A 14,503-nucleotide genomic window follows, 5' to 3' on the forward strand; every position below is an offset into this window, starting at 1 on the left:
ACCTTCGCAGGTACGAAAGTACCTTCGTATTAGCTACCTTCGTACTTTCGTACTTTCGAAAGTACGAAAGTACGTACGAAGGTACGAAAGTACTTTCGTACTTTCTACTTTCGTAAGTAAGTTGTATGTACTACATGTACGTGTACCTTCGGTAGCTCTAGCTACACGTAGAGCAATTTTAGGCCCTCTTATACTATCCTTCTCTCCGCGAACGGCCAGGTCTGTTCTTCGAGCGCTATTATTCCCAGGTATCACTTGAAATCGGAAACATCCTCTGATTATGACAGATGACAAGCAATGCCTTCTTAATTCTATGGATACATCGCGCGACTTCTTAGACAACAACGGGACCGACGCAAGGCTTCCCGACGACGAAGCCAAACAAAAGGTGAAGGAGCAGGTCGAGTTCTACTTTTCAGATTCCAACCTCCCGCGCGATAAGTTTTTGCGTGAAACCGTTGAGGCCGATCCTGCAGGTTACGTCGACATCTCACTATTGATGACCTTCAGCCGTTTGCGAACGCTCCTCGCGCGCGTTAGCAACGCACACCACGTAGAGTCCGCTGTAGACGTGGCAGCACTTCTTGAAACATCTAAAGTACTCGCAGTGAGCACTGACAAAAGACGCGTGCGTCGAATAAGTGAGCTGCGCCCACGTGAGGTTGTAGACGCTGAAGTAGAGCAACGCAGCGTGTATGCTTCACCATTTCCTATGGATGTTTCTATCGACGATCTGACGAAGTTCTTTTCAAAGCATACCAAGATACTCTCCATTCGCTTGCGTCGCCATGTCTCTTCGAAAGATTTTAAAGGGAGCATCTTTCTTGAATTACCGGACGCTGCTAGTTGTGCAGCGCTTATTCTAAAGAGCGGCGAGCTTGAGTTCGATGGAGCACCTCTCAATCTCGTGAAGAAACAGACTTATCTTTCAAGTAAAAAAGTACAAGTGCGGTGAACGGGAATCAAGTGACAACCTTTGCTCAGCAGAGGGAGGCAATAGAAATGAATACTACTGAAAGCAAGAGGCGCAAAATGCTCACCTGAAATGATTCGCACCTGCTCAGCATCGACTCTTTTCTTATTCCATGAATATAGGGGTATAATATCGGAGTGCAATCTGATGACTATTCATCTTTGAAATGACCTGGTTACAAATCAGATCCACTTGAATGCACTGAAAAATGACGCAAATCATTACACAGCTTGTTATTGACCATCAGCTTCGGGTGCACTTTTACGTACGCTTGGATAGAATCTAGCGTTGTTTTTTTCCAAAGGCATGTACAGTAAAGCGCTGCTTTCTTCCAGAGCATGTACCATGAGGATCGAGAGTGGAGTAGATGGCGCGTCGCGTATATAATATGTACGATTTCTACATACTCTTTCATAAAAGTACCTAAATTTCTATCCCTGCTTCGGTACCACTCACTTTCACACTTCACGAACAGTGTTGCTTTCTAGCTAGAAACTAACTTCGAAGTTATAATTTGCAATGACCAAATACCATAAAACATATTTGTTCGAACTGTTTTTTGATATATCGGAAATGAAGAATTAAAATAATGCTGAAAACCGTATCCTTCCCTGAAACAGAGCTATCGCGTCGGTCAGGCCAAGGCAATTGAGCTCTCTTCGCACATACCGCTCAAGAAGTATAGAGCGGTCCTGTTCACCTTGACTTTGAAAGATATTTCGATAGAGTGCTTCGGCAAGTTGACCTTGATTCCCCTGCATGGCCGAATCATAGGCTAACAATTAAAAGGACCAAAAAAATACATGATTTGATAGTTGAGATTTCGAAAAATACATAAAGCAAGCTAGTTTTAATTTTAGATTTGGTGTGTGAAAGTATATGTATATTTTCCACACCGAATTCCCATAAAATGTCTGTTCCATTTTTTTGAGCCAAATATTGATGCCGACTCTCAAACCTTCCGCTCTAATACGTTGTTCTAAATCATCCTGGAATGAGTCATACAACACCTGACTAAGTTGTCTGCCCTTCTCATCTTCGTTTCGCAACCGATAAAGCACCATCCAAACGTGCAACACTGTTAACGCGTGTTCACCTCTGAAAGATCTTTCCAACTGCAGAATTTCAGTCCAGGCCGCATCTTCAGATTGAGCTAAAATTGTCGAGTATAACTTATCAGCTGCACGCTGATTGATGGACTCGCCGCTGTTGAATACAAATATAATGCTGTGCCGGTAAAATGAATAATGCAGAGTGTTGTGTGAACGCATTTTTAACTGCACCTGTAGAACCCACCAAGCCGAAGAGCTTGCCGTAAAATGAATCCATCCTTTGGTTTTTCTGTTTCTCCCTTCTCGGGCATGACCTCCAAGCTCCGAGGCTGATCAGCAAATAACATTCCGCGCGAGCGTGTCGTACTTGACAGGAATCGCTTCGCCAACCGGCAAAAATTGGAGCATTTTTTAGAAACAATGGAAGGCCGGTCTAGAAAATAAGTGCTGTCCGCTGCAGCAGAGTACGTCGCAAATGAAGCAGGGCTTAAAAAAACTGTGCAAGCGCTCCAAATAACACGATTTCTCATCATAGAGCTCGTGATAAATAGGTAGGGAGTCGCAAGAGAGAAGACTATAAAGTAAGTAGACGTTGCGTTCGTTCGAACGTGAGTAAAATGTACTTTCGTACTTTCGTACCTTCGAAGGTACTTTCGTACAACGTTGTAGCGACGAGCGAGGGTTGTTTATCAACTGAAGTATGAATCCTGTTCAAGTAAAAGTTGTTTATTGTACGTGTACAACGCGCGGTGTACGTGTACACGTACAACTACAACGTTGTACGAAAGTACGAAAGTATTCTACGAAGGTACTTTCGTACGAAGGTATCTTCGAAGGTAATAGTCGATGAGTACACGTAGTCGATGTAGCTTACGTTGTACTTTCGTACGAAAGTACGAAAGTACTTTCGAAAGTACTTCCGGAAGTATGGTGGCCTGGGTGCGCTTCGCTGCACGGTAAACGGGGCTCACTCTAAACTCAATCGATCAGTTTCACCGGAGAAACTGCCAAACTCATCCCACGCCGATCAGTTGATCGGAGTGAGGCTTCACCCCTATCTCGCCTCTGATTGGCCAAAAGTTCTGAGAAGCTCTGAGAGCGCAGCAAAAAAAAAGTCCATGCCCGTTGACTTTTTTTTCGGATTTTAGTACTGTACAGGGAGTGCCTGTGGCTACGCTCACAATTTTGGCTACGTGTACACGTGTACACGTACGTGTACAACTGGACATATGGATGGGAGACCGTAAAATTATCCGCGCTTCGCCTGTGACTCCACCGTGTGCCAGCGTGCTCCGCCTGCGCTGACGCGCGCTCCGCCCGTCGCGCCTTCGGCGCTCCAGTGGCGCGCTCCGCGCGCACCCCGGCGACTCCACCATCTGCCAAAAAACATCAGCGAAGCGCACCCACAGGCCACCTTGTATCATACTATGATCGCATCGCACTAGTATACTACTACTGCCGAATAAACAACTCATGTTTACAACGGATAATACTGTACGTGTGCAATCCCGGGGTTCGGTTCCCCGGGAAATACACGTACACGATTTATCGAAAAATATCGTTTTTTCGGTTTAGGGTTTAGGTCCCGGGGTAGGTACCTTGAGTTCGGGTCTTCACAGTAGGGTTTTTTTCATCGTACCGCGGTTTAGGGACTATTTACAGTAAGCGGTCGGTGCGTTCATGCATGTGCTCCGCGGCGAATGCCGCGCGCGCCGTCATCGCCTTCTCGGTGAGGAACGGCGACGAACGTTTCTTTCGCTTACGCCAGCCACCCCTCCTCATCATCCGGCAGATGGTGCTGGGACTGAGGTATTCGCCGAAGATGCGGAGGAGCTCCTTGCTTAGTCCTTCGATAGTTTTGCCACCTTGAAACGCTCGATTGACTTCATAAAGCTTCGCTTTGATTTCCTCGTCCGCCTTTTGCGGGCGGCCCGGGATGACCTTGGGCTTCGTCTCGCCTAGCTTGTCCTGTTTTTTGTACTTAGCGTACGCGTTCTTAGAGAATCCCCACCTCGCGGTCGTCGCGGCGACGCTTATTCCCTTGGCCTTATTCGCTTCCACCGCACGGATGAATCGAAGTTTGTCACTCTCGGAAACTTTCGTCCCCGACGCCCGCACGAAGAACGCGGGAGCGGAGGGACCTCCGGAGAAGCCGAGACTTACTCCGACGGTCGCGTGCGTGACGAGCTCCGCGTCGGCGTGTCTCTTCACACCTCGGACCGTCGCCGGCGCCTTGCGCGAACGCCTTGGGGCGGAGTGAACAAATCTCCATCGGAGTCACCGTACTCGCGTGAAGGGGGTGCCGACTCGCGAGATTGGCGTGGAGATTGCAAGATGGTTATAGCGCCAAGTTGCATGGGAGACCCGCCCGGCATGCCGGGACTATTCCCGGGGTCGGGGGAGACCGCGTCGTGCCCTTCGTTGTCGTTTCTTTCGCGGTTAACGGCCAAAAGAGAGAGCGGCGACGACAGACTACTTGCCATACGAGGAAAAAACTACTCGTACTTCCTGGCGCGCCCTGACGCCGTGCAGGCGCGTCGATTTGAATATTCATCGCGGATTCAAAGGGAACTAGACGCGAGGGACGATCAAGAAGAGATTCGCGCAGCGATGAGCGCGAGAAAGTTGAAAGGCGCTTAAAACTGGCATTTTTTCGCGTTTTTCCCTCTTTTTTCTGAAAAGGAGGAAGGTACAGTACGTACTTGTAGGGCCCTACAGTTGTACAGTAGTTGTACAACGTACTTCCGGAAGTATTTTCGAAGTAGGTAAGTTCATGTTATCAAATTAAATAAATATTAATATTATTACGAAAGTACGAAAGTACTTTCGTACTACCTTCGTACACGCACGTGTACACAATAATGTTGTACTTTCGTACTTTCGTACTTTCGTACTTTCGAAAGTAAGTACGTACGAAGGTACAGTAGTACAGTAAGTTGTTTTACGGAATACGAAGATAGAATACTTTCGAAAGTATTCTATCTTCGAAGGTACTTTCGTACCTTCGAAGGTACTTTCGTACTATCGTACAACGTTGTACTTCCGTATGTACAACGTTTTATGTCCCATCGATCGGGGAGGTTTTCCGATCAAAAAATACTGAAAGGGTATTTTTCATCGCAAGAGCCGATCAAAAGCTTAACGCGGGTGACTTCTGGTCTGCGTAGTCCGTCTGATATGCTGATACAGGTACAGTACATACGAAGGTACGTACGTGTACAGTACAACGTTGTACACGTATTGTAGGTCTCACCAACAACGCGCTGGACGTAACAGTTGTACGTACAACGTTGTACTTCCGGAAATACTTTCGAAAGTATCATATTTAACTTCCGGAAGTAACGTTGTAGCCCATTTTACCTGTAGATATTTCCGTACTTCCTTATCTCGGGCAATACACGTGCACTACGTGTACTGTACACCGCGTTACACGTACAGTTGTGTACGTGTACAGTACGTGCCAGCAAGATAGTGTACAATACTGTATTTATCCGATACACAACTTTCGTCACCTTCGAAGATAGTCGTACCTCGTACAGCCCATATGAGCGAGTCTGGACGATCAAAACTTTACTCTGACCCGCATTCGCGAGCAGAACTCACTTGCGCATTGTTAGCCCTACGGACCGCATAAGCATCATGCCTGAACTTAAAAGTGACGTGCCAGCATCCGAACAGCGAAGCAACTTTACTTGGGTTGACTTTAAACAGGTGAGTGCAGAGAGTATTGACTTGTCTTTCGGCTGAACAACACATCTCTCGCCGCTTTCAGGTTCAGGAACTTACTCGGCGCAATCAAGAGCTCACAAAAATACTCGATCTGAGAGAGCGAGAAGTAGCGCATATTACCGCACTTCTGGAAACAAAAGGCGACGTTCTCACAGCAGGTGTCCGAAAGTCAAAAATAATCGAAGTTGCCAAAAAAAATCGCGAACTTAAGTTGGCAGTTGAGCGCGAAAAGGCAGAGAAGGAACGCTTACAGACTGAACTCAAAAAGTTGCAAACAAAACTAAAAACGCACACGTCTGATATAGATCGTACTGAATCCCCTGTCGAAACTGCGTATCGTGAAGTTGTAGCGGAGGCTTCAGAGACAGCAGAGTTGGCCAGGAAGGAACTGGCAGTGTGGAAGGAAAAGGCCACACACGTGGCAGCTTGGGCAGAGCGCAGCAGCGGTCGCTATACTACTGTTAAGGCGGAAAATGACAGATTGCGTCTTATCATCAAGCGCGAGGTAGGTGATGCTGCTGAAGATTTAAATCGCCTCGAGGAGGCTTCCATAAAGCAAGGGCCAGGAGGTTGGAGAGGACGCGCACAGCAAATCCAAAAGCTTAGGAACGAGAATACCTTACTAAAGCAGAAGCTTGGGAGGATAGAGGATCTACAAAGTTTCGGCAGAGGTCAAGTCACGGTGCCTGAAATCGAGATGAAGCAGACACATATTCGAGCGGAGGCATTAGCGGATGTCCGATCGGACAACGAGTATCTTGAAAAGAAGTTGAAGCAGACTGCTTTGCGCAAAAACCTTGTTGAGAAGGAGTTGAGAGTTGTCCGTGAGAAGGTGAATGTGCTCACTGAGAAGTGCTCGAACGACGATAAACTTATCAGTGCACTCCAGCTGGCAATTCGTCGTAAGATAGATTCAAGAGTGACCGAAGGCTCTGGAACAGGTCTGCCAGGCCAGGCAACCTTTCAGGGCAGCTTTGCAGGAAATGTTGTGCCTGCGGTGATGCATCATGCTGTAGAGCGCAGGGCCCACGCGCAAGAGCAACAAATCCAAGTTCAAAATCGCATCGTGCAAGAAATGCGTCAGCAAAATTTACAACTGCGTGCAAAGATCGCAACCATGGAGTATGATTCAGGGAAGAACACGAGAATCAGAGAAAAGTATTCCTCACATAACTCTGAATACAGCCTTCCGAGTGGAGGTGATGGTATGAGTGTTATGCTTAGTGACCAAAATGTCGAGGACGTCGAAACTCTCATCAGTCATGCAGAGGGTTTGGAACGGCTTGTTGAGCTCTTGAAGGGTAAACTGTCAGTAACAGAAGCACAGGTTGAACACTTGCGCAAACAGCTTAGCTGATGAGTCCCTCTTGCGTAGTTGTAGCTAGAGGCTGCACTAAAATTGATGGAGTGACTGAATGTAGGTCACACGCGGGGCACAACAAGAATGCCGAAAAAATTCATTTGACTTAGCTCTAACGGCATAATTTTCTGAGTAGAGAGTACCACAGGCTTCGTTGTATATTTGGAGGAAATGGAACACGAAGTAGAGATACAGTAGACTAGTCTACCCGTGGAAATGATGGTATGGGAGACGGAATTCTGGTGGGGTGTACAAAAGCTGTAAGATATTGTCACTGTGTCATCTTCTTGCCTAGCTTAGTGTCTTGGTTTAGCAAATAAGGTGGATGTTACGCCTGCGCATTCTTGACATTGGACTTCTTGACAACCGCATTCATAAAAAAATATATCAAATACTACACGTACAACTCGTGACACAGTGCTCTTCAAAGTATATTATATCATAGTCGAGATAGATCAGAGTACACGTACAGTTTTCTTAAGGTTTATTTCATAATCGATGTTTACGTGAAGCACTTAGACAAGTGTTGCTCAGTAAAGCTGCAATTGTCATCGGACCTGCCCCTCCAGGTACCGAGGTCATTGCACCTGCAACGTGTGATACCTCTTCAGCTGCAACGTCACCAAGAATCTTGAAGTTCCTCAACGGCTGTGGGACACTCCTAAAACTCTGCTGAGCATCCCGTTGCATAGCAGTGACCGAGCTACAAACATTGACACAGTCCTTTTGGGGCGAAATCCCAGTAAATATTACACTTTCGTGACAGTCAGGCACTGCATTGATTCCTATGTCTACTACTGTTGCCCCCTCCTTTATCCATTCACGCTTGACAAGACCTACACTTCCAACAGCAGCTATTACTACATCAGCCTCACACAAGGAATGTAAGATCTGCGCTTGTAATGGCTTATCTTCGCACAACTGACTGTCATCAGAGCCTGCTGTAGAGAATTTATCGAGAAACCAAATTGCCCTTGAATGCAGGATAGTGACAGAGGACGCCCCTGCATCCCGCAGCAGCCAGGATAACGGCATGCCAACAATATTACTATCACCGATAACTGTCACTGCCTTTTTCTTCACATTAATTTTTTCTCGCCACAACAGTTCCATACAACCAAGGGGGGCACACGGCATAAATACAGGCCGCCAGGTGCCGCGTGCAGAAAGTCGGCCTACGTTTTTTGGGTGCAGTCCGTCAACATCTTTTTCTGGGCTAATACATTCGAGGAGTTTGTTTTCAGTTATTTGTGGCGGCATAGGCAGCTGCACAAGAATTCCATCAATGTTCTTGTCCGAATTCAAGCGGCGAAGGATCTGGCGCACCTTACCTTGTCTAATGTCCCCAGGAAGATGTATCAGGTAAAAGTGTATTCCAGTTTTTTTGCAGGCCTCGCCTTTCCTCCTGACGTAAAGAAGGGAATCTGGCCTATTGCCGACGACAATAGCAGCAAGACCAGGTGGACGAGGGTTCCGTGAGGCACTTATGGCGATCTCTCGCATCCAGCGTATCGCGTGTTGACGCCCATCGAGATGCCGAGCACCTCCGGTCCAAGGCTTTGCGCATATTTCTGAAACTATTCCCAAGCTTGTGTGTCCGAAACGGCAAGCGTCGAAGTTGTTGAGACTTCTCTTTGAGATGCAATGAACAAAACCCTCAAGGCAAGAACCTCTACTCAAAACAGGCCTAAGACCAAAAAGTCGCATCTTCTCACGCAAGAGTCTGGCCGAGATAGGCTCTAAAGGACCTTGTACTCGTATGCAACGCGTTGTACGTGTACAATAAACGTTGTACTTTCGTACGAAAGTACTTTCTCGAAAGTAGTATCGTTGTACGGAAGTATTCTACAGTATGGAAGTATACACGTAGATAGATCCGCGGAAATAATACTTTCGAAAGTATACTTCCGTACTTCCGTCCGTGCAGTACATATTTTATGTACATGCAGTACAAGTAGTAGTTGTATGTAGCCCTAGCTAGCTAGATCGATACGAAGGTAGTTAGCTAGCTACTACCTTCGTAGCTAGCTAGATGGACTATTCTATCTTCGTTCGTACTTTCGTACTTTCGTACCTTCGTTTTGTCCGGATGGGTTTTATTAGAGCTTAGTTTTTGTGTAAATTTCAAATCCTCACACGTTCGTATAATACCTTCGTAGTTGTAGCCCTGCCTCCGAAGATAGATATGTACGGTATCTTATCGATATGTACGGAAGTACGGAAGTACTTCCGGAAGCACTTCGTCCGTACTGTACAACATATGTGCACTATGATAAAATATTATTGTACATACACTATAAAACTACTATTAAACAACTTTTATGAACTCACTAAGTTGTCCACAACAACTTATGATAAGTTGATTCAACTTAGTATGATTTCTTTTATGTGTACGTGTACAGCTGTACACGTACGTTGTACGAAAGTACCTTCGTACGTTGTAGCCCTACTGTACGATAATAGCCCTGCCTGAATATTTTATTTATGGATATGATATCATATCATATCATATCAATGCACTTCCAATTTATCACGTACGAAGGTACGTACAGTACGTGTACAGCTGTACTCGTGTAGCAGTCGTGTAGCCCTACTGTACAACGTACACCGCGTTATTCTGATAGCCCTCAACAGTCCCCCAGCACGCTCACGTCCGTCCGTGACATAAGTAATCGCCTACCCTTTGATCATAGTCATAGTCGGCTATACTTTCGATGGCCGCGGATTCCAACCCGGAGACATCCACCAACGCTGGCAAGAAAAACTTGTCCACGGCAATACTTGAGCGCAAGAAATCACCCAATCGTCTCGTCGTAGGTGAGGTGACCCCCCTAACTACAAAAGTTCTTTCCGTGGTTTCCAGCTGCGAACACAGCCGTGTGAGCGACGCCGTGCTTCCTAAAATCTCACGTGCATTCTCTGTTTCGATTCATGTGCTTGCAGATGAAGCTGTGAACGATGATAACAGCGTTGTTGCACTTAATCTTCAGAAGATGGATGAACTTCAGCTTTTTCGCGGAGACACGGTTTTGATTAAGGGCAAGAAGCGCAAAGATACCGTCTGTATCGTTCTCGCTGACGAATTCTGCGAGGAAGGCAAGATTCGGATGAACAAAGTTGTTCGTAAGAACCTTCGTGTTCGTCTCGGTGACGTGGTATCCGTACACCAGGTATGGTTTTTCGTGGATATATATATATTTATATTTCTGAACACTGAACTCCTCTTCTGAAACAGTGCACAGACGTCAAATATGGCCAACGCATTCACGTACTTCCCTTCAGTGACACGATCGAGGGTGTGAGCGGGAATCTTTTCGACGTATATTTGAAACCTTACTTTCTTGAAGCGTATCGGCCAGTCCGCAAGGGTGATACTTTTCTTGCACGAGGTGGCATGCGAGGTGTTGAATTCAAGGTTGTTGAGACGGACCCTGCAGAATACTGCATTGTAGCACCTGACACCGAAATATTTTGTGAGGGAGAAGCGATCAATCGTGAGGACGAAGAAAGGCTTGACGAAGTCGGTTATGACGATGTAGGCGGGGTCAGAAAGCAAATGGCACAAATTCGCGAACTTGTTGAGCTCCCCCTGCGTCACCCGTTGCTCTTTAAAACAATCGGCGTGAAGCCTCCCAAAGGGATTCTGCTCTATGGCCCTCCTGGATCAGGTAAGACTCTCATCGCCCGTGCAGTAGCAAATGAGACTGGTGCTTTCTTCTTTCTCATAAATGGGCCTGAAATTATGTCCAAACTTGCGGGCGAATCTGAATCAAACCTTCGTAAAGCTTTCGAGGAGGCAGAGAAGAACGCCCCAGCTATTATTTTCATTGATGAAATAGACTCAATTGCACCCAAACGTGAAAAAACTCAAGGTGAAGTCGAGCGTCGGATTGTTTCTCAACTTCTAACCTTGATGGACGGCATGAAATCGCGAGCACATGTCATAGTGATGGGTGCAACGAACAGACGAAATTCGGTCGACGCTGCACTTCGACGTTTTGGACGGTTTGATCGTGAGATAGACATCGGTGTTCCAGATGAAACCGGTCGTCTCGAAGTTCTTCGTATTCACACGAAAAACATGAAACTCGACGATGAGGTCGACCTGGAGAAAGTTTCGAAAGAGACTCATGGTTACGTGGGTGCAGACCTTGCTGCTTTATGCACTGAAGCTGCACTGCAGTGCATTCGTGAAAAAATGGATGTCATCGATCTCGAAGATGATACCATTGATGCCGAAATTTTGGATTCAATGGCCGTTACAAACGAACATTTCATCACGGCACTTTCAGTATCAAACCCTTCTGCACTCCGCGAGACTGTTGTCGAAGTTCCTAATGTTTCCTGGGAAGACATCGGTGGTCTTGAATCAGTAAAGCAAGAGCTTCAAGAAACAGTTCAATACCCTGTTGAACACCCGGAGAAATTTGAGAAATTTGGAATGGCACCTTCGAAAGGTGTTCTCTTCTATGGTCCTCCAGGTTGCGGTAAGACCCTTCTTGCAAAAGCGATCGCAAATGAGTGCCAAGCAAACTTTATATCTGTGAAAGGTCCAGAGCTTCTTACCATGTGGTTTGGCGAATCGGAGGCAAACGTACGTGAGATTTTCGATAAAGCTCGACAATCTGCTCCATGTGTATTATTCTTTGATGAGCTTGATTCGATCGCCAATCAGCGTGGATCGAGCTCAGGAGACGCAGGTGGTGCTGCTGATCGTGTACTTAACCAGATACTTACTGAAATGGATGGAATGGGTTCGAAAAAAACTGTTTTCATTATTGGTGCAACAAATCGCCCAGATATCATCGATTCGGCTCTCATGCGCCCCGGTCGATTAGATCAGCTAATCTACATTCCTCTTCCCGATGAAAAATCGCGTCTTTCTATTTTTAAGGCAAATCTGAGGAAGTCTCCACTCGCTCGTGATGTCGATGTCGACACGCTTGCTAGTTTCACGAATGGCTTTTCTGGGGCTGATATTACTGAGATTTGCCAGCGTGCATGTAAATTTGCGATTCGTGAAAGCATTGAGCGCGACATCGAACGTGAGCGTTTCGCAGTTGCTGATCCGGATGGGATGCACGACGAAGACATGTTTGATCCTGTACCGGAAATAACTAAGGCACATTTCGAAGAAGCAATGAAGTATGCCCGTCGTTCTGTGAGTGATGCAGATATTCGGAAGTACCAGGCTTTTTCACAGACACTGCAGCAGTCTCGTGGATTTGGTAATGATTTCCGTTTTCCCGAAAGCGGGCCCCGCACAAACGTTACAGGCGGTAGTGTCGATGACGGAACCAACCACATTCTGCCTGGTAACCCAACTGATTTTGCTCACGGTGTGAATACGAACGATGACGAGGATTTATATGACTAAACTCTGTTGTAGACTTAAATGACATACATCTTTTGTGGAATGAAGAACTATTTTTTCACCAAAAAATCAAGAGCCCTCTGTTGGTGTACAAGCGACTAGAACGGATACGCATTTCCTCGTTCCTTTGATACTATACGTAGGATGGAAAACAAATAAACATTTCATCACAGAAGTCACGACACTGTACCCTTAAAAGCCATTGTCGTTCGCATCCCTTCTACACGAACTTCTTGGTTGGGTTGACGTAAGTTTAAACAAGAAAGTTTGTGAAACTTGTTGCGCAGGCGATACGCACTAAGAAGTTAACATATTTAGTTCACCGAAGTACAGTGTAATGGCTTTAAGCTTGCCATTCAAATAATTTTTCTCAACTTCAAACGAACAAGGGGCCTGATTTACAAAAAGTGCACGAGAACAATAAAAAGGAAGAAGATCTGTATTCTTTGGAAGATATAACGCAATGTTGGTTGTCAGACAAAACGACAACTTTATGAGCGCGATCACGTCGATGCCAGAGGCATGGATATTCCGAATGTCGAAACTGTCTACGATACTGTATCCAGGACCTCCCCAAGGAGGAGAAAGAAAAATCATGTCAACTTTTTCTACGTTTTCTACATCGTCATAACACCCTGCACCTTCGCGCGAAAACAGTCGTAGGCAATTCAGAAAAGCGTTCGCATCGTTGCACACAAAGTTTATGGAGTGTTGAACCCCATAAATTAACGAAACTTTGTCAGCCATATCGAGGCGCGTTTCGTTGATGTCACAAGCTAATACACGTGCACCTGCACACCGAGCAAAGGCGATTGTATTCCCGCCAGCACCACAAAACAAGTCTAGGACAACAAATTCAGTCGAGCTCTTCGACCGAGACTGACTATCTGCCATGCCCGAACCGTCAGAAGCAGGTGACAACCGATGCGATGATTGGCGGTGTAGGCTGTGCAAGCAGCGACTTGCCTGATGATTCGCAATAATTTCTGGTGCCTCAGGATCCAGGTTAACGCCAAAGTCATACAGAGAAAGTATCCTACGCCGCTGTACCCAGTACTTTCCGCACGACGAAGAGAACCGAACTCTATTATGCATATGGCATGAATCCATGGCCGCACATGTCGTCGAGAAGCGCAAACACATATCAGAGTAAGTGAGAGGCGCGAAACCCTCTGCAGGGGGCAGCCACGTGGAAATTTGGGTGCAGCGACAGTAGTAGTAGAATTGTAGATAGCAGAAGTCGTATGCTTGGTGCCAGTGAGTCATCTCAGAATTCTTCTGGTCATAAAAGAATATTCATAACATCGAGGGTCGAATATGAAAGGAATAAACACAAGCGTGTGACCGTTCGCTTGGTTACTCCTTGGCTTGGATCGGCGCCGGGTACTTCCGACTTCCGGAAGTACACGTAGTCACGTAAACTGTCACGTACACTAGCTAGTACTTTCGTACGAAGGTACGAAATAAAGTACTTTCGTACTTATTACCAAGGTATTTACAGTACCTTCGTATTTCTTTCGTACGAAAGTAGTTGTACTTTCGTACTTTCGTACTTTCGTATCAAGATATGGAAAGTACTTCCGTACGTGTACACGTGTACGAAGGTTTTTTGCTGACTGTTATTACGGAAAGTACGAAAGTACTTCCGTACACGTGTACTAGCTAGCTAGTACGAAAGTAGCTAGCTAGCTACCGTACGTGTACGTGTAGCTAGTCCACCGGAAATTTAGTGAGTATTTTATGAGTAATAAATTCGTGTATCCAAAAAGTGTAAATAAATGAGTATAGACCAGGTGCCCTAAGTCACCAAATTAACGCCAAATTAACTTGCGATTTTTTAATTCCAAATTCGTATGAGCGTCAGAGAGACGCGCCCCCTCACGTCCGCGCTTTCCTATGCGCCGCCGCAGATTGAACTGACCTGAAACTTTGCACAGCAGCCATTTGCGAATTTAGACAACAGATCCATGCATTTGCGCGGCAAGAAAAAGACAGGAAGACCGTTTTCGGACCCC

At 46.1% G+C, this 14,503-nt stretch overlaps 7 protein-coding genes across 7 annotated transcripts; 3 read left to right on the plus strand and 4 right to left on the minus strand.

Moving 5' to 3' along the window:
- The first annotated feature begins 243 nt into the window (after positions 1-243).
- MICPUCDRAFT_55673 (uncharacterized protein) lies at positions 244-1,409 on the plus strand. Its single transcript, XM_003056101.1, has one exon. The coding sequence runs from the start codon at positions 314-316 to the stop codon at positions 953-955; it is 642 nt and encodes a 213-aa protein (XP_003056147.1). The 5' UTR covers positions 244-313; the 3' UTR covers positions 956-1,409.
- A 145-nt stretch (positions 1,410-1,554) lies between these two features.
- MICPUCDRAFT_55674 (ubiquinol cytochrome c reductase) lies at positions 1,555-2,244 on the minus strand (the record flags this gene model as incomplete). Its single annotated transcript, XM_003056499.1, has 2 exons — positions 1,555-1,728; positions 1,777-2,244. The coding sequence occupies 2 exons, from the start codon at positions 2,242-2,244 to the stop codon at positions 1,555-1,557; spliced, it is 642 nt and encodes a 213-aa protein (XP_003056545.1).
- A 1,411-nt stretch (positions 2,245-3,655) lies between these two features.
- On the minus strand, positions 3,656-4,400 carry MICPUCDRAFT_55675 (uncharacterized protein; the record flags this gene model as incomplete). The annotated part of the gene is made up of 2 exons (XM_003056500.1): positions 3,656-4,270; positions 4,333-4,400. 2 exons carry the CDS (start codon positions 4,398-4,400, stop codon positions 3,682-3,684), a joined length of 657 nt encoding a protein of 218 aa, XP_003056546.1. The 3' UTR covers positions 3,656-3,681.
- Positions 4,401-5,606: 1,206 nt separating this feature from the next.
- Positions 5,607-7,518, plus strand: MICPUCDRAFT_55676 (uncharacterized protein). The gene is made up of 2 exons (XM_003056102.1): positions 5,607-5,736; positions 5,798-7,518. Exons 1-2 carry the CDS (start codon positions 5,665-5,667, stop codon positions 7,109-7,111), a joined length of 1,386 nt encoding a protein of 461 aa, XP_003056148.1. The 5' UTR covers positions 5,607-5,664; the 3' UTR covers positions 7,112-7,518.
- A 58-nt stretch (positions 7,519-7,576) lies between these two features.
- On the minus strand, positions 7,577-8,821 carry FOLD (5,10-methylene-tetrahydrofolate dehydrogenase/cyclohydrolase; the record flags this gene model as incomplete). Its single annotated transcript, XM_003056501.1, has 1 exon — positions 7,577-8,821. The coding sequence occupies one exon, from the start codon at positions 8,819-8,821 to the stop codon at positions 7,604-7,606; it is 1,218 nt and encodes a 405-aa protein (XP_003056547.1). The 3' UTR covers positions 7,577-7,603.
- Positions 8,822-9,745: 924 nt separating this feature from the next.
- Positions 9,746-13,112, plus strand: CDC48 (cell division cycle protein 48). The gene is made up of 3 exons (XM_003056103.1): positions 9,746-9,931; positions 10,058-10,284; positions 10,350-13,112. The coding sequence occupies exons 1-3, from the start codon at positions 9,829-9,831 to the stop codon at positions 12,489-12,491; spliced, it is 2,472 nt and encodes an 823-aa protein (XP_003056149.1). The 5' UTR covers positions 9,746-9,828; the 3' UTR covers positions 12,492-13,112.
- TGS (uncharacterized protein) lies at positions 12,299-13,754 on the minus strand (the record flags this gene model as incomplete). Its single annotated transcript, XM_003056502.1, has 1 exon — positions 12,299-13,754. The coding sequence occupies one exon, from the start codon at positions 13,752-13,754 to the stop codon at positions 12,786-12,788; it is 969 nt and encodes a 322-aa protein (XP_003056548.1). The 3' UTR covers positions 12,299-12,785.
- Between the last annotated feature and the right edge of the window lie 749 nt (positions 13,755-14,503).

The sequence above is a fragment of the Micromonas pusilla genome (assembly GCF_000151265.4).
Source record: "Micromonas pusilla CCMP1545 genomic scaffold MICPUCscaffold_2, whole genome shotgun sequence".
In the NCBI taxonomy this organism is placed as follows: domain Eukaryota; kingdom Viridiplantae; phylum Chlorophyta; class Mamiellophyceae; order Mamiellales; family Mamiellaceae; genus Micromonas; species Micromonas pusilla.

Excerpts from the sequence above, each read along its gene's own strand:
- CDC48 (XM_003056103.1), top strand. The coding sequence starts at position 9,829 with ATGGCCGCGGATTCCAACCCGGAGACATCCACCAACGCTGGCAAGAAA. Across the intron at positions 9,932-10,057 it reads ACCCAATCGTCTCGTCGTAG|ATGAAGCTGTGAACGATGAT; the intron begins GTGAGGTGACCC and ends ATGTGCTTGCAG. Across the intron at positions 10,285-10,349 it reads ACGTGGTATCCGTACACCAG|TGCACAGACGTCAAATATGG; the intron begins GTATGGTTTTTC and ends CTTCTGAAACAG.
- MICPUCDRAFT_55676 (XM_003056102.1), top strand. The coding sequence starts at position 5,665 with ATGCCTGAACTTAAAAGTGACGTGCCAGCATCCGAACAGCGAAGCAAC. Across the intron at positions 5,737-5,797 it reads CTTGGGTTGACTTTAAACAG|GTTCAGGAACTTACTCGGCG; the intron begins GTGAGTGCAGAG and ends CGCCGCTTTCAG.
- MICPUCDRAFT_55673 (XM_003056101.1), top strand. The coding sequence starts at position 314 with ATGGATACATCGCGCGACTTCTTAGACAACAACGGGACCGACGCAAGG.